The sequence below is a fragment of the Simochromis diagramma genome, unplaced genomic scaffold, assembly GCF_900408965.1.
Source record: "Simochromis diagramma unplaced genomic scaffold, fSimDia1.1 OVJJ01000024.1, whole genome shotgun sequence".
NCBI lineage: Eukaryota > Metazoa > Chordata > Actinopteri > Cichliformes > Cichlidae > Simochromis > Simochromis diagramma.
The window spans coordinates 829,233-847,385 of NW_024387332.1; the positions used below are offsets into that span (position 1 = coordinate 829,233).

Below are 18,153 nucleotides of genomic sequence, written 5' to 3' on the forward strand. Positions count from 1 at the left end.
TGGTATTAAAATGTGTCAGAGTTGTTTTCAGTGCAAAACAATCATTTTATAGGAAACGGTGTCTGGAGCCTGTCGGTGCCGCCCAGCACAGACGGCCCCGCTGCTGTTCTGCTTTAATGTGCAGCAGTGGACACATGACGCACTGCTGTCCTACATACGATCACGTAATTGTGTATAATCCAAGTGTAATTTTACACATAATAAAGGCAGCTTTCACAGCGGGTCGTGTCTGTTTCACGCTATAGTAAAGCCGCCGGTGTCGGTGCGTGAGCTGCGCTGCGCTGTGCTGCTTCCTCCAGTGGGCGGAGTAGCGGGCTCTGCCTGGCCGCACAGCGCTGCGCTCTCTGCCGTGCAGTTGCCGTGATCTCTTCACTCATGCGGACCCAGCTGAAGCTCGTGGACTAGCCGGAGGTGAAGTGCTGGACTGAGTCAGACTGCAGTGGGCTGAGGCCGGTTGAACATGGCTGCTAAGGAAGACCTCTACAGCAAAATCCTCCCTCGGAGGCTCCGGCAGAACCGAGCGGGCTCGATGAAATGCAGCTCCAGCCTGGACGTGCTGCTGTCCATGGGCTTCCCCAAACCAAGGGCGTAAGTAGCGCGTGTATGTGCGAGCGCGCGGGTACATGTTTGCATGTTTGTGTGTCCGCTGGAGGATTACACGAGAGTCACAGCGGGCGGTCCACAGAGCCGTGAGCACCGTGACGGTGAGCGGGCGGACGGACGGGTCAAACGGCATCAGCGCGCTCCCCGCACAGCCTCACTCACAGCGGCTAGCTGCTCTCCCGTTTCCCGTGCGTGTATGACATTTTACATATAATGTCCACTGAGCGTGGGTGAGTGAATCATAATGAACAGAGGTTAGCATGAAGGATGACTGGGTGGTGTTTAAATCGTGGCTCTCAGCTGTGCTGGGATGTAGTGACACAAAGTAACGACATTAGAAGTTGAATTATTTCTGAGGTTTTCTATGGTCACGTCATGTTTCATATGTCAACTGTTCACAAAACTGGAGTCAGGAGTCGTGTGTGTGTGTGTGTGTGTGTGTGTGTGTGTGTGTGTGTGTGTGTGTGTCACAGTAATCTGTTTAGGCAGCCACACTGTGTGGACCTTCCGCCCTTTGGGGATGTAAAGGAAGTCCCCATGAGGTAAATAATCCGCACTGGAGATGATTTTGGCTGAAGGTTAGGTTAACAACATGGGTAGGTTGAGCTGGATGTGCAGGAAATGGATGCGAGTGTGTTCAGCATCCTCTGAAGTGATGAAGCACTGTGTGTGTGTGTGTGTGTGTGTGTGTGTGTGTGTGTGTGTGTGTGTGTGTGTGTGTGTGAACGCGTGCGGAGGGGGTCTCATGGATCACCCTGTGTCCTGGGCCCTTACTGAATGGAGGGACTGTCTTTGACTTGGCCAGATCGACGGGTTCACATCTGTCCAGTCGGCTGCAGGCACTCACTGTAAACACAACCCTACTGTATGCTGTACATCACCACCACGAAAGCAGCCCTCCGCACTCAGACCCTGAGAGAGGCTGCGAGGATTTACTGTCACCTCACATATTTACAAACATAAGCAGCAGGTTTTAGTTCCAGTGCTCTAAAAAAGCAGATCGTGATTAAAGGAAACACAATAAGACACCACATGTTTGATCTGAGCAAACACACAAATATGTGAGTGGATTTCCGCTGATAGAATATAAATAAGAATTAAATAAACCGACCAGGAAACTCGAGTGATTTGTCAAACTCTGAGGTCCTAAAGCTTTACTGACTGAACAGCCTCTGTGTCAGTGGTGTGGGCACACAGTCAGTATATACATATATGTCACACATACAGCAGACCTGGGCTTAAACGATGCCTCCTGTCAGTAGCTCTGATGTGCCTGACAAACTGAAGGTGGATGTAGTCACTGTTTGATTTGTGACGTTCTGGTTTTGAAGCATCGATCTGAGTGTTTTTACCATCGCCGTCTCAGCTTTTTTGAAACCAGATATGAAGAGTGCGAGGTGGATCTGCCCGTGAAACCAAAGTGCGCTGCACGCTCATACTGTAGCGGCCTGTCAGGTTATTGTCCCGTTTCACACTAACAGACACTTTTGAACTACGTGAAGATCGTGATGCATCAGTGAAACTTGAAACTGCTAACTAGTCTAGTCAAGCTGTTTGTACAAGCAAAGCTTTACGCTGCTGGAGGAGTCGGCCCTGCCAGCCTTGAGGAAAAATGTGGGTTTAAGTAGTTAATGGTTCGTTCTTCAGACGTGGAAGCCTTGTCCATGTTTTCCATTTGCCCTAAAAGCAGCAACGACACGTCAGAGGAAAAGGTGGAAGTTCACTGCGGGCGCAGGCCGCCGCATTAGGGCACTGTGTTTGGTTTGTGACGTGAGGAGACAGAAGCATGTAGCGCTCGCAGGCTTTGTTCCATTTCTAGTGAATTTGTACGTCTGCCGGCTTACACGGCGGGTGTCCTACAGCTGGGCAGTTATTGCACAGCTGGTTTCTGACAACGTTTTAGAAACAGCTGCCTGATGCAGCCCAAAATAATGATTGTGTGGTCAGAAAACCAAGACAGTTATCAAAATCAGACTAAAAGTGGTTGGAGCTGAGCTGGAGGGCTCAGAGGAGAGCCAGTGCTGTAGTCTGGACATAAGGAAACGATGGCAACCATCGGAGCATTGTACTGATTACAACACAATTATGGACGCACTCGTTTTCAAATTCTAGGTTAATATTGATGCTGATATTAGAAGACGCCGGTGCTAATGGCGTGCCAGTGGTTTCATCACCGTTTATCTGATGTGTTGTTGTTAGTGCTTACTTCCCTCTGAGGAAACAAAGAATGCTGAATGGGCCATGGTCTGAAAAAGCACCGTACTCCTACATATAACACAGTGTCAAGGGCAGCAACTGATTTCTATTGTAATCTGTTCATTGCTTTATCTTTAAAATGTTAGAAAACAGAAAGAATATTCTCCATGACGTTTCTTGTCATTGTTTCATTCCACATCTACAAACATTTGCAGTTTAGTGTCGGGGAGGTTAGAGGTTTGTGATGTCTGGAAAAGCAGAAACTGTGTAACAGTGACTGAAACTGAATTAATCTTCATACTTTAAACCAACAAAGGCAGCAAATGTTTGCTTTCCTGTTTGTTTCCTTGTCAGTTAAATAACGTAGCTCGTACTTTTTCAGGACTTACACGTACACGATGAAGCAGTAACTGTCAGCTGACTGGTTCTTTCCCGTGTCACATGATCATCACTTTGAATACTCCATGAATCATGGCCGTGTGTTTTCATTAACACACCTTACTTCCTGTTTAACATTTTCCAAACGGTGACCTCTGACAGCCGAGCTGCTCCAAACAGCAGAAATCATCTTAATCTACATTACGGAGCAAATCTCACAGTGCTCCAGCTCTGAGAGGGTTTCGTCCAGGCACATGTCACACATCATGTGTGTGTCAGAGGAAGTGTGCTGTGGTTTGATGAATGGACACAGAAAACAATGACAGGCCCTGCAGGCAAGCCAGCGCTGGTGTAGAACCCACTATCACAGCCCGGTGATATCAGCCTGTGACTCCTTCGCCTTTATATGGTCGCCTGCTCATCCCTCATCTCGGTTTTGTTGAGATTCAATCCATCTGCTGTGGCTGCGCAGTAGGGCTGCCACGATTAGTCGACTAGTCACGATTACGTCGACTATCAAAATCATCACGACTGATTTAATAGTCGACGCGTCGTTTGAAGCTTTGTAAGATCCCAAAAGACGCAGGAATAAGTAGCAGGATTTAAGAGTGTAATAACGGACTGAAACAGAAGATGGCAGCACTGCATGTACAAGGATGCCAGCTGCCGTTAAACCCCGAAGAAGAAGAAGCTGTCCCAGAATTCATAGCGCGGCCCAGCTCAGTTTCCAACAATGGCGGCAGCTAGTTAGTTTTAATATTACTCGTATTATTCTTTCTGGGTCACAAAATAAACGTTTAACATATTTTCAGGGAGAATGTAGCTGTGTAAACCTCAAATATCTGCTCAGTTTATCAAGACACCACATATTTTCAAAAGCGCTCCGACGTTTTCGGAGACGTCTGTTACCCACTAGCTCAATAGCTAGCCGGGGGCTAGGCTCACTAGAGCCGTGAGAACACCGGACTCCCGGTGTTGTGCCAAAAAGTGATTTCCAATGTGTCTGTGTATTTTTTTATGAGTAAAATCTTTACATGTGTTGGTAAATAGACTTCGGTGAACAGGGTTTACAAAGGGGTTATAAATTGAATTAAAAGATCAGTTTTTCAAGTATCTTTATAACTCTGTGTTACTGTACTTACATTATAACAAATTCTGTCCTTTATCCCCACTTAAAATATGTTTACAGAACTATTGTAATTAGTTTGCCATTTTTGCTGTTCTTTTGGCCAACTTACTCTTACAAAAGACTTTTAATGTTAATGAGAATTGCATAAATAAAAGTAATATAAAAGTCACTGCCAAAAACTGATTGCGACTTCTACCTTGTTACACAAATGTTGTTTGTGGCCCAAGATGACTTTATGTTATCCATGAGGGATCCATTTGACATATGTTTCACATATTATAGCCCAACAAGTTATTTATAGCAGTTTAAATACGACCAATCAGTTTTTGGCAAATGCCGGAAATCAGTTTTTGGCAGGCAATCACTATTTGGCACAACACCGGCAAATCGTTTTCAAACCCACCGCCGTCTTTCGCTACTCAGGTTAAACATATAAGTCACGTAGATAACTTAAAAATGTTGTTGTTTGGCTTTTTTCAGTATTTTATTTGTTCCTGAGTAAATCTGTTTGGCTGAGATTAAAGTTATAGTTTTTACACAGCTGAATAAACGTCAGGCAGACAGCTGATTATCAGAAGTGTGAAATGCTCGAGAATTTACTCCGGTGTCCTGTTATATTTTAGATAGCAAGGAGTTTATTAAACTTCACTGAAACAATCTGCAAATGTCATTAAAATGTAATAAACTATCATCTTGTCTTTATTCTTAGTTAGCACCTTAAACACTTAAAGCTGTAAGCTAATGATAGTTATATAAGAGCAGATGCTGCTGGTGCAATAAGCTGTAGTTTTACGTCCAATGGATGATGATCTGATTAGTCGACTAATCGCAAAAATAATTGGTGACTAGTCGACTATCAAAATAATCGTTTGTGGCAGCCCTACTGCGCAGTAGAGAGGAGGTTACAGTTTGTATTGTAGTACTGGACATCGATCTCAGTGTCCTCCTAAACATTTGCTTTAGCAGCTGACAGAAATCAGCACGAAAGTCATCACGACTACTTTGTGTGAATGTGAAGTTATTTTGATTTAATAAGTCTGTCATTATTATAAAATGTAATCACAATATCCCGACACAATCAACTCATTATTCCAACATAATTTCATCACTTCATTCAAAAGGTACTTTAATATTTCCATGCCAGCTAAATTAAAAAATGCAGTTATCTCATTTGTATTTTTATTAGTTCACTTTCTCGTGATATTTAAAAGCACAGCACTGTCATTAATGTCAGCGAGGTCCCTCGCTGCTGCCTTGTGTCTAATTTTAAGGAGGCTGTGATAGTAAATGTAAATCTGTCATCGATCATAAATGACAGAAACGTAAAGAAAAACAACTCGTCATAACCTATAACATCATGTTAAACATATTCCTGTACTAATAATAACAAAAAGAAATCTATCCTGCCATTAGCATCAACTGACACTTCGTCTGCGTCTCCCGTACGTCGACTCCAAGTGAAATCACCAAATCGATCGCATACGGTTTTCTCATCTCCAGAGAGAAACGGGCTTCCAGGAAGTCACGAGGTGCCTCTCTTCAACTCTTTAAATGACAGCCTCGTGCGTGTTAGCTACCTCTTAGTGCAATGTTCAGTTATACATGAAACAAGTCAGGCTTGGTTTCACTACAAAAGTCTGAAATGTGAGCGTGTTGGCTCAGGATGGTGACAGAACTAAAGAACGAGCTGGCTCACTATCAGCTGCACGGACAAACTGTCTGCGCAGTGAGAAACCGATGCTGTCAACACGAGCCATCAGAAGTTAAACTACAAGAACAACAACATCCTCTGATTGTGTATCTGAAGCCACCAAAGTTACAGTTTGGTGGCTTGGTTATTTCACATGAAAAGTCTGTTTTCATTCATTCAGAGGCACGTGCTGGTAGATGGTGATAATGTAGTCCAGTATGTGTTAGCTTTCATGCCCAGTGCGCTTCAGGCCTCAGTTATAAGCAGCAGGGCTTTAAAAGGCTCAGAATAAGACTGTGGCTTTAACCTCTGCTAGTGTGCATTCATACAAAGTAAAGTCTGTGCAGACTTTGTGCGTTTCATCCTTGAGTAAATAAGTGATTTTCTTTTTTTGGAGGCAAACACGTCTTCGGGGGAGTGAAAATATATTTTTTATATAGAAAAAATCTAAATAGAGTTTAGTCATCATGTTGTGACCTAAGCGAGCCACCCACACTCGCCTGTGTCGCTGTCGTGTAAGACATTAAATCTCACACGTAACTAAAACTGGAATCTAACGTTTCTTTTCGTTGAGACGACTGAAAGTTAACGTGTCGTTTTTTTACCCTCGGTTCATTTCATCAGTAGTTCAGATTGACTTTGCTGTAAGTGTGTGTGTCTTTGTTGCATTCATGCCTCTGTTGTTCCGCTGATAAAAATGAATGTAAAAATGTATTTTTTGTAAACCCTAGGTCCAATAACATGAACAGCAGAGAACTTTAGTAGTGGAAATTTCTGTGCTCTGTTATTAATATGATGGAATCAGCATAGTGAAATCATTAATTAATTAATGAAAGATGTTTGATAAGAGGTGAGAGAACGTGAGGCTTTTACAGCTGCACTGACATGTCCATAATATTTAACCCACACACTGTGACTTACTCTTTAGCATTTTTCCTCATAGGAATTAACATGTTTTGTTAGAGAAGAATAAGACAGTGGACACGTGTGTCAGGTTTTTGTGTAGTACATTAAGACTGACTCTGGTTTTTCTCGTGCACGTAGGGGATGTAACCTATATAACTGTGGCTTGGCGTGCATCTGCCATCAACCTACAAAGAAGAATTTGAGTTCTTATGTTCTGTCAGATGGACGCCTACTCACTTCCTGTGAAGATAATGTGGTTTTTTACATTTGCTCTACTGGTCATAAAATTGCGTTGTCTTTCTGAGGACTGCAGCGCACAAATGTGTGCGTCCTAGGCTCCAAACCCGTGTCTTTGCTCGACGCTGCTGATGTGTTTCTGTTGCTTCACACCAGCTGTCAGCAGAGGAAATGTGTTTTCTGTGTATCTCAGTTCAAGCGTCGCACATTTGCTCTTTTAAAAGAAGGAAAGAAAAAACGCCTGCACATTGTCCAGTCCTAGCCCGCTGCACACAGCCGCTGCAGAGAACCACAAAGTGCTGTGAAGTCGGTAACGCTCATGAATTATTGAGTCATTCTCTATGAAGTGCACATGAATATGAAGGTTCCCTTTGTCTCCATCTTTTCTGGAGTACTTAAAGATAAAAACACAAAATCCAAAAGATATCTACCTGACATGTCATCATTACGCGGAGGAGCGTCTAACAAGGTCACATAAATGACATTAGCCTCCTTCCTGAAATAGGAGAGGTGCATCACTGTGCACAAGTAGCACTCCTGCTCAGTCATCATATCAAGCTTCATTTGAAGCTCTGTCCGGAAGCAGGGAAGCAGACAGCACTATCAGATTATGGGGCCATTGTCTCCACTCGGATATCTCACTGTGGATTTATGAAATTCGAGGTAGTGCAGCTGCCGGGGGGAGGAAGGGAGGGGGGTGCTTTGCATTTCAAATGAGCTCCAAACAAATGGCCAGCTCCAAAGTAAGAATGCACTGCTTCGAGCGGTAAAAGCAGAAGCTCTGTGTTAATGTGGCCTCGGACACAGACGAGACTCTACAGCAGTGTAACAGTTAGCACTGCTGAGGGTTGGCGCTAGGAGCGCCGCAGGTTTCCTGCATGTGTCCTGGCTCGCAATGTCATTTCCTGAAACACCCAAAATGAAAGTTCTCAGTTGTGAGATAGCTTGGCCAAAGTGGCTGAAGAACGTCAGGAGACCCAAAATACTGACAAAAAGTTAACTTGGTACAAATAAACTGAACTTAAACCAAAGTGCATGTCACGTGCACTCGGCTGCGCTGAACTGGTCCTCCAAAATACTCAGCATCTCCGAGCACCATGTTCTCCTGTGGACTATTCAACAGGCAAGACTAAACACACCGTCGTAATCATACACTTATGATGTGACTTTGTACCAGCAGTGAACACACACGTCTATGGTGTAGCCATTACAGTTTGCAACAATATAACATATAACTCCCAATAAAACTGACTTTATTAAATTATCCCCGCCCCCACTTTACCTGCTCCCTTCCTGTGATATCAGCACTAAACAGGAAGCTATAAAGACAGGAAGTGAGGCAGCACTTGGTTCCTGGAACACAGGTAAGTAAAGTGAGTTCAAACCAAGTAAACTGGACAAACTGAGAACTGAAATAAATCATATCAATCAATAATAAATCAATCGTGCAAACATAAAATAAAGTTTGGCTACATCAGAACAAGAATGTTTGCTGTCCTCAGCCACTGTCACATCAATGTTTTCACAAACGTGTGAAGAGTGACTACATGCAATGGTATCATTACTGCAGTACTGCTGTTCAGTGTGCTTGCTCTGACATTATTGGTTAATGCCCTAACCCTGTCCCAGTTCTGTCCCAGTTCTGTCCGTCCCAAAATGAAATTCTCGGGGTCGTCACTGATGACAGCATAGCATAAGAGCCTCTGACGACGATGCTTTTCACGATGGTCCGTAGTGGTGACAAGCTCCGCCCACTGATTCAGTCTCCTTCAGACTTCTTGGGTGGATCGGGTCAAAGGTTTTGAAACAGGCAAAAGGACACAAGGAGTCACAAATGTTAGCTCAGAGCTGATTATTCCCTCCTCATCATTAGACTTTTTAGCAAGAGGAAGTTTGTGAAAACAAGTGTACGCAAGAAAGTTGTGCAACACACTCACGTGGTCTCACTCTGGAGTTTGTTTCTTATCCTGCTGAGCTCCATGATCGAGACAGTGGCCGCCGTCTTGGCTGTAAGGGCAGAAAATGAACTGCAGATGGATGGGCTGTCTGTTTTATGGAAGACTTGAAAACAAAGAAAAGAATCGGACCAAATAATATATGTGGTGTTATTATGTACGTGCACACGTTTGCAGTCAGACGAACAGCGAGGCCGCTCTGTCTGACACATGCTTTGTGTGCACTGGTAAAACAAGCCCGTCCATCAGAGCAGGCGGATAACAGTTCAGTTTGATTTTAAACCATGAGATGTAAATATGACTGTGGTGTCTTTGTGACGCTGCAATCTGCATTTCTTCTGCGTTCATGATTGTATCTGGTAACCTGTGGCTTTAACACTTATCTCGTCAATATTCAAACTGGGTCCGGCGGCTGGTATTCACAGCTCGATGTTGTTAGAATACGTTCATGATGCAACTGCAGCTTCACACTGTTTTTACGGCATGCTGAAGCATGTCAGTATTATAGCTGTGGTGTTCATTAGCACAGAGACATAATGAGTTGCTAACAGAATGATTGTTGAGCTCGTTGAACCGAATGACCGTCTACATGGATGATCTCATATTTCAGTGCTGCCGTGACCTTCACTTTAGATTTTCAGTGCCGAGCTAAAACTGGTGGGATTACCCCAAATTGAAAACGCACCGTCTGATGATCTGAAAGAGCTCTACAGTGTGGGTTTGTGTACATGCAGCTCGGGTTTCCCTCCAGCTGACTGATGACCAAAAACAATACTGCTAAGGTTTTCTCCTGTGTGCTAGTTTCACACCTCTGAAGGCAATACTCTGGTGTGCTTAGTAATAGCAGAATCTCACTATGTTCCAAACCAAGTGTGAACCTCAGATGGATCAATGACTCATTGCCTGTTTGACTCATTCAACATTTATTCTTTTACAGTTAAATAAGGCAGAGCAGTGATTCCCACATGTCGAGTTACCCAAACATGTTAGAGGCCACACAACTATATGTGCCTTTCTCTCTTTTAATAATAAGGATATCCACGATCAGCTTTCTTCTAAATAATCCATTTGCTCTTACTTTGAAAGAAGAAGTGAGACGCTGGTGTTTTTTCTTGCTGACCAGCTCATTCAGCTGTGCTGAGGTCAGTTTTAAACCAGAACCTGCAGCAGACGGAGAGCGGGTTACAGAGCAGGACGACTTCTGTCGAGCTGTTTTAACTTCAAGAAGCTCGTTATTTTCGTTTCATTTAAGAAAAGGAGTTGTTCTATAAAACAATATTTCCTGCACATTGTGCAGCCGTAAAAACAAACAGCAGTGAAATAAACTCCAGCACGATGCGAGCCGCAGTGATGTGTGGTAGGATGGGCGATGCACTACTTTACATTTTCATAAATTTCAGAAATCTGTCTTGTGGTCGTCCTTCTCAGGTATCAATCACAATAATCGGTGACATTTATTGGACTAAAAAGAACAAGCAGTGGGTTTTCTGTGAACCATGAGTATAAGAGTGGGAACCAAACGAGTGGGCAAAAGAAACTAGGCTGGGGTCAGGGACCAAACCGGAGGTCCTTGTTATTTGACTGTGAGGCGTGTCACTGAGGACAGCTCTCTGTTCCTGCAGACCACATGAGTGTTGTCAGGGTGAAAGAGAGGCCAGGTGGCAGTGGACTCTCGTGGCTCAGGACCTGGACGGATAAGCCCATAACAGACTCATCTCTGTCGCACACCACTGGGAGCGGATGAAAAACCATTGGAGGCAACCAATAATCATGTGTTTCCACAGTCAGCAGTGGTGAACTTTCTACTTCCTCTAGATGGCAACCAAAGGATCAACCTGAGCTGTTGCATGCAGAGGTTTATGCCTTTAGGCAGACACAGAAAATCTTCACAGCATCCAGGCTGAGTCGGACTTTTGTCACGGCTGGTTTGACGAGCTATTTCTCTCTCAGTTCTGACCTGTGATGCATTTTAAAAAATACTTGTGTTTCTTGGGGAGGATAAGCGACCTCTTTCACAGCTTTGATAGCTGACAGCAGCATCTTTCAGGAGCTGTATCGGGCCTCGTTGCTCACGAGCCTCCTTTCCACGCTCTGCAGCGCATCTCTTTATCAGCTTTGGACTGTATGCTCAAAATTCATAACCCATGCCAGAGTGTGCTTTTGCTACTTTGTTCTTTCATTTGCAGCGCAGGTGAGCGCAGGTAGGGAGGGAACGGCGGAAGCGCTGTCGGCCGTGGTGCTTCTGCCTCGGCCAGAGAGCCTCTCTCGTGACCGCCACGCACAAACACAAGCACGCAAAACTGATCTGTGAACACAGTTGCTGTTTTTATTTTGGTCCCGTAAAGCGGGCCACTACAGGGTTGAAGGGATCAGGAATTAAAGTAGATTTGATGTAGCATTTAATCTCATGCCCAATTTGATGTGGACGCTGTGTGCGCGCGAGTGTTCGTGCACACATTTCAGTCTGCGGGGCCCGTGCGCTGCTGCGTGCGTGCGCTCGTGTGTCATCTGTTGTCAGCGGCTTTTACATGTTTGTGTTGTTGTGTGCTCGCTGACGACCGAGCCATCTGCGCCCGCAGTAGCTTTGCCAAAGCAGCGTCTGGAGAGGCTCCAGCAGCCTGCGTCCTCCAGTGCCTGCCGTCTGCCCGGCGCGTTCTCGGCGCTGAGAACCGGCAGGAAGCTGCCCGTGTTGGAGCAGCTTCCTGCTCTGTTCTCCCCCTGCTGAGCTCCACTAATCCTCCTGGATGACTGGATTGAAATGACTGGAGAAGAAAATAGATTTGATGAGACATTTAATTACAGGCTTGGATGTAATGAGTGTTTGGTGTTACGCGCAGTAAACGTCAATTGTACTTGTGTGAATTTCAGACCAAAGCAGGGTCTCGTCTTCATTTTGAAAATCTTCATTAGTTTTTACCAGCACTAAGCTTTGTCGGCACAACGCAGCCAAATGCAGCCGAGCAAAGAGCGTGAGGAGACGAACTCGTGCAGAGAAGCGGCACAGCCCCACGCTGCTGCAGGTCTAATGTTAGGTCATATCTCATCTTCAGGTGCTGGGTGTAGTTCAGTTTTTGGGTTGTTCTCTTATTTATTTGTCACATGTAAACAGTGTTGTTTTAATACACCAGTTGAAATGTGCTTGTCCCTCCTTAGGTGTGCACGTGAACTACACATGACTCTAAATACGTCTAAACATAAAAGAAGTAAAAGGTGGGCTGTTCTCCTGCCCCGAACTGGACAAGAAAAGTTTAATCAAAGCTTTGAAAATGAGCGTTAATTGAGTTTGTTTTCATTGCGATCCTGTTGTGTCGTAAATACGCTCACAGAAGGTCAAAGTGAGCCTGTGATTACGACCTGTAACGTGACTTCCTGTTAGCTCAATGCCCAGCTTTGAACAGTGAAATATGAGTCAGATTTTTCTTTCCATTAGCATCTGTGTGTGAACTCATTTATCAGTGTATGAATGGGTGCATATTTGGAGTCAAATCAATGAGTGAACAAGCGCTCTGGGCGGCTCCAACAGCTCTGTCTCTCTCCAGCACGGGCCGCTTAGGATTAATGAGTGTGGATGACAAACAGCACAGAAAACAAGTTGTTGGAGAAAGATGCTCATCGTTTTCCCCAGAGTTCGTTTTCACCGTTAATAACACGCAGGCCGAGTCTCCCTTATCACTGCGGGGGGGGGGGAAGCGGTGTTGGCTCTGCAGACAGCACAGCTCGCATCACCGTAGAGCAGAGCCGACGCTCAGCCTCTCTGAATCTAGTTCCAACACCTGTAGGCCATACAGCGACACAAGAGTGCACAATTACTACATCAACAAAATAAGGCACAACAATTCTAATTTCCAGATTTCAGTTTTTCACAACATAAAGCTTTTTTCACCAATACCTGCAGTAAATAATATAAAAATATAAACAGTGCAAACAATTTCCAGTGACAAGATATGCTGCAAACTTTATATTCATCTTTGCTCCAAATGGCACAGCAGCCTCAGAGAAAACAGAGCGAGGCATCTTCAACATATGTTCATACAAGGCAGCTCAGTTTACCATAAGTTGTATGGGTGTGCATCTATTTCTGCATATTTAGCAAAAATGTGCCCTTTCTTCACTCAGTGAGGTGATGGTTCAGCTTCAGCAGCAGTTTGCTCTCAACTGTTCAGCAGTGAACAGGAGTCCTGCATGACTGAGATTCCTTCACAAGCTCCTGATGCAGGAAGAGCTGTATTGATTTTGATCAACAGCTTCTTGATGTGAGGAACGCCATGCAATAGATCCACACCTCCAGTGAATGGACATGAAAGGTACCTCTCCAGCCCTGCTTCTGGCTGTCCTGACCCCATGGGTCCATCATCTTAGTCGGTTAGGCTGCTGTTTGTGCTGGCCTCATCCAGCTCTGAATCTAGGTGATGTCTGATGAAGTGGAGACCTGTGGAAAGATGTAAGGTTTTCAAAAGAATTAGCTCTGGTCATTATAGTGCTGTATACACTGCCAAGCTGCGGATGTTTGGCAAGAAGATTTGATCACACTGGAGATGTTTTTTACTAACTCTTGTAGAAAACAAAATCCTGTCATTCATATCCCGCACAAACAGTTTGCAATGAATTCCAGATTAAGTTTAAAATAAGAACGCGTGCAAGGCTAAGCAGTGCTAGCCAATAGATCCTCCTGTTAGGCTGTTACTCTGGGAAAAGACGAAAGATGGTGATGGAAGCGTGACTGGAGCTGCGATGTAGCCTCTATAATATTTATATTGTACGAACGTGATAATTCTGTATATTGTAATAACCTGATATTATATTGTTCAAACGTGAAAGGTATATTGTTAGAACAATAAACTTTTGTTAGAACAATAGTATACTATAATAATATACTTTTCATGTTATAACGTGATATATTTTTCTTTTGCCTGGGTAGCAGCTCTACGCTTCTGTATCCGAGGCTTTTCAATGTGGCCTCACAGAGCCACCTGGGGTGGCTGCGGCTCAGGTGGTAGAGCAGATCAGCTACTGATCGGATGGTTGGTGGTTCGATTCTTGGCTTCCCCAGTCTGCATGCCAAATATCCTTGGGCAAGATACTAACCCCAAGTTGCCCTCCGATGCATTCATCGGAGTGTGAATGTGTGTGAATGTAGTTTAGTTTGCACTTGTGTTTGGAAGTGCTTGTATGAGTCTGTGCGAATGGGTGAATGAGGCATGTTGTATAGAGCGCTTTGGGTACTCCGGGAGAGTAGAAAAGCGCTCTATAAGAATCAGTCCATTTACCATTTACAACATTATCACGACTACAACAACCATGAAAAGAGCTGGATGGACTTTGCTGCTCAATCACAGCTGCCTGGTCAATGTTTTTCATTAGTAATTTAGCAAAGTTGACGGTGTGTGTGTGTGTCTGTGTGAGTGAAAGACAGAGAGGGAGAGCGAGGGACAGATTTTGTATGATAAGCTTCATGTTATAAACGCACAGTTTGATCACTCAGGTCGCATCAGAGCATCAGGCCGTATAGTGTGAGACCTGCATCGTGACCTATGAACTTCTAACCCCTGAGATTCAATTGTACAGTTTGAGCAGGAGCTGAATAACACGACTGAAAAAAATCGCAGTGTTTGCCCAGCTTAATGCAGACTGTTTAAACTGAACATTCTTTGTAAGTGAGGCCAAGGCTGTTCATCCTCTTCAACTCTAGCGTAGACGACTGGCTCTGCCATGTTTTCTTCTTTCCGTGTGTCGCTACTTTGAAACGCTTGGGCCGCTCTGCCCGCCACAGTTTCAAACTGGTCATGTGACTGCATGGCCACATCTGATTGGTAAAACAGTTACAGAAAACTCCACTGGCGGCATGTTATCTAATGTGTTAAACTAATTATTTTTTTTAAAGTAATGAGTCGAATTTTGCAAATGTAGCGGAGTAAAAGTACCGTTTCTTCTTCACAGATGTACTCAAGTAAAAGTAAAGAATATCGTGCAAAAAAGGTACTTTAAAAGTACATTTTTTTCAAAAACTTACTCAAGTAAATGTAACGGAGTAAATGTAACTCGTTACTACCCACCTCTGCTACTGGTTTAGTTTCACTCACAGGATTGTTGTTGAGAATATCTCCACTTTTACTGATAAACACATCAAGTAGTTATTCAGATTAATCATGATGTCAAAAACCAGAAATGATTTCATCCTGTTTTATCTTCTGTTAGCTGTTACAAACTGTAGCCCTAACCTGTGTGTGTGTGTGTGTGTGTGTGTGTGTGTGTGTGTGTGTGTGTGTATCGTAGCTGGCTAACCCTGTAGTTAGCTAGCTACGATACAAGCTGTGCAACAATTTTCCTGCATGTTCTTGTGTGGCTTAGATGGCCTGTGTGTGTGTGTCTCGTCATGTAACGTGATAAACATTTCTGTCCTGCACAGATGAATCTGAATGCACTCGTAGTTTCATTTGTTCATAAAGATTTATGTTTGTAGTGTGCGAGCGTCGTCCCAGCTGGAAAGTGTGTTTTCATGTAGCTGTAAAGCTGCCAATCAAACAGAGCTGGGGCAAAAATAAAGAAGTACATATTTAAAGCTGCACATGGTTTCTGATGGTTTGCACTGTGCTCGAGTAAACACTTTGTGAGCTTTTGTGTGGCTGGAGACTCCCTGGAACAATGTACAGTAACACAGAAAAACAATTCTCAGTTCTATTGTTGTGAGGACGGAAGTTTGTATCCCCGTCCGCTACACGCAGCACAATGCTGGCTCATTATAGCAACACAGTCTGTGAGAACAAACGCACACTTCTGCCAATAAAAACCAGAGCTACTTACACAGCTACCCTGGAAAAACCAGCAAGTCAGCACCGCACAGACGTGCTAAACACGCACTCTGCTGGTTTTTGAAGCAGGGACGCAGTTTAGTGAAAAGTTAACATATACAAACATGCTCAAATGACCTTTTCCAACTGTATGAGATGTGGAAGGGAAACATTAGATGGAGAAAGAAAACAACATAAACAGAGCTGACGGATGCAGTGCGGGCTGTCGTGGAGAGAGTCTCACAACTTTTACATTTTAGCGTTTCATCCATCCATCCATCCATTCGCTTCCGCTGATCCTTTTCAGGGTCGCGGGGGCGCTGGAGCCTATCCCAGCTGTCATAGGGCGAAAGGCAGGGTACACCCTGGACAGGTCGCCAGTCTGTCGCAGGGCCAACACACAGGGACAGACAACCATTCACACTCACATTCACAGCTTGTGGCAATTTGGATTATCCAATTAACCTATCCCCACAAGCTGCATGTCTTTGGACGGTGGGAGGAAGCCGGAGTACCCGGAGGGAACCCACGCAAACACGGGGAGAACATGCAAACTCCACACAGATGTTGGAATTGAACTCAGGACCTTCTTGCTGTGAGGCAGCAGTGCTAACCACCGTGCCACCGTGCTGCCTGTTTTTGTGTTTGTAGAACAAAAGCAGGACCAGAGCTTTGTGATATGAACAGCTGCACACAGGTCACCTGGAACATGTTACAACTGCATGTTGACACGCAGCACTAGTTCTACGAAACAAACCAAACTATAAAATGTGTTGTTTCGTCAGATTATAAAATCAGATTTCGATAGGGCCATTCGTCTGATGTTACTGAAAAGGCTGCTACCAATGAGCTCACGAATATAAAGCGCTAATCGCACCAAGCTGGAGGAGAAGAACGGCCAAAGCAATATCTGCAGCCCAGGACTGCTGGAGATTATGTGAATTAATAAGCATGAATCCTTCCAGTGTACGGTGAGGCCAAAGACAAGGTCTTAGCCTCAGCGTGGGGAGGAGGGGGCTCTGGGTGAGAGACCCTGGACATGGTCTGCTTACAGTTTTAATGACTGAAACCTCCACCCTGTAAAACTGTGCCTTATTCGAAGGTGGTGCTTTAAATCCTTCACCCTTTAAGGTGAAATTCAAAGACGCTAGTATCAGTTTAGTGTAGGGCCACATAAATGGTCCCCGAGCTGGGAGCTTTAATCTGACAGATCAAAGTGCTTACCGCTCTGGTCAAATGCAGCTGCAAGCTTTAAGGTCAAAAGGCATTACTGTGTGTGTGTGTGTGTGTGTGTGTGTGTGTGTGTGTGTGTGTGTGTGTGTGTGTGTGTGTGTGTGTGCGAAACACAATAGGCAAAGGGAACCCAGTCGTGTGGTTTTACCTTTGCGGTCACTGCGGCGACCGGCCTCATGTATCTGTTTCCCCTCATGTGTATGTACCCTTCGCTGCCACGGTCATGCATCTGCAGTAATTGTGTGTGGTCGCTTGCATGTGGGTCTCTGAAAATGTGTGTATTGTCAGATTTGTAAACAGGAAGTGTGAGGATGCATGCAGCCAGAGGACACAGAGCCATGGGATTTCCCACAGTGACAGGACGGCTCAGCTGAATGAGGCTCGCTGCGAGTGGGTGGTGTGTGTGTGTCTGTATGCATGTGTTTCCTTTCACATGGGTGGGCTCACTTGTGGTGGATGTATGTTGTGGATGGATGATAAATTGCGTGAGACCAACACAGAGCCTGTTCATGTGTTTAATCAAACTCGCAGCGATGGCTGGAAGTTTCCAGCTAAAAACGAAAGAGAATCAATAAAGTGTCACTGTGAACACGAAGGCAGAGGAACGGCTCTGTCATAGCGTTCGCTGGCATGTAGGGGAACATGCGTCAGAGCTGCATTAGTCAGTGGAAGCAGGCGAAACAAATTAAGGCTCAGCAGTTGTCAGACAACACAAGGAGGGTCTCTGTGGGGCATCCACACTGTGGGGACAGGCGGTGCTCTCTGCCTGTGCAGAGAAACCGTTTTAATGGTGTTCAAACCGCATCTTTTTTGATGCAGACTCAGGTGTCAAAGCGTACAGGAGTTGTTGTTAAATGACACCTTTATGGGGGAAGAGTGAAAGCAGACGAACAGCACAGATGATTTAAAAAATCAGCCCTGGTTTAGCGTGAGGCTAAAACGCCACGCCGCCTTGCTGCACGGGTTTGTTCTGACACATCTTTGTCTTTGGTTTTATAATTACTAAAAGTTTGATTCATAGTTTCTCATTCTAAGACA

At 44.6% G+C, this 18,153-nt stretch overlaps 1 protein-coding gene across 2 annotated transcripts in view; it reads left to right on the top strand.

Moving 5' to 3' along the window:
• The first annotated feature begins 114 nt into the window (after positions 1-114).
• The window catches only part of ubash3bb (ubiquitin associated and SH3 domain containing Bb), a 49,510-nt gene continuing 31,471 nt past the window's right edge, over positions 115-18,153 (top strand). For both annotated transcript variants that reach the window (XM_040006337.1, XM_040006338.1), the window contains exon 1: positions 115-588. In XM_040006337.1, the coding sequence (XP_039862271.1) occupies positions 461-588 (128 nt within the window). In that variant the 5' untranslated portion in view covers positions 115-460. The remainder of the gene's footprint in view (positions 589-18,153) is intronic.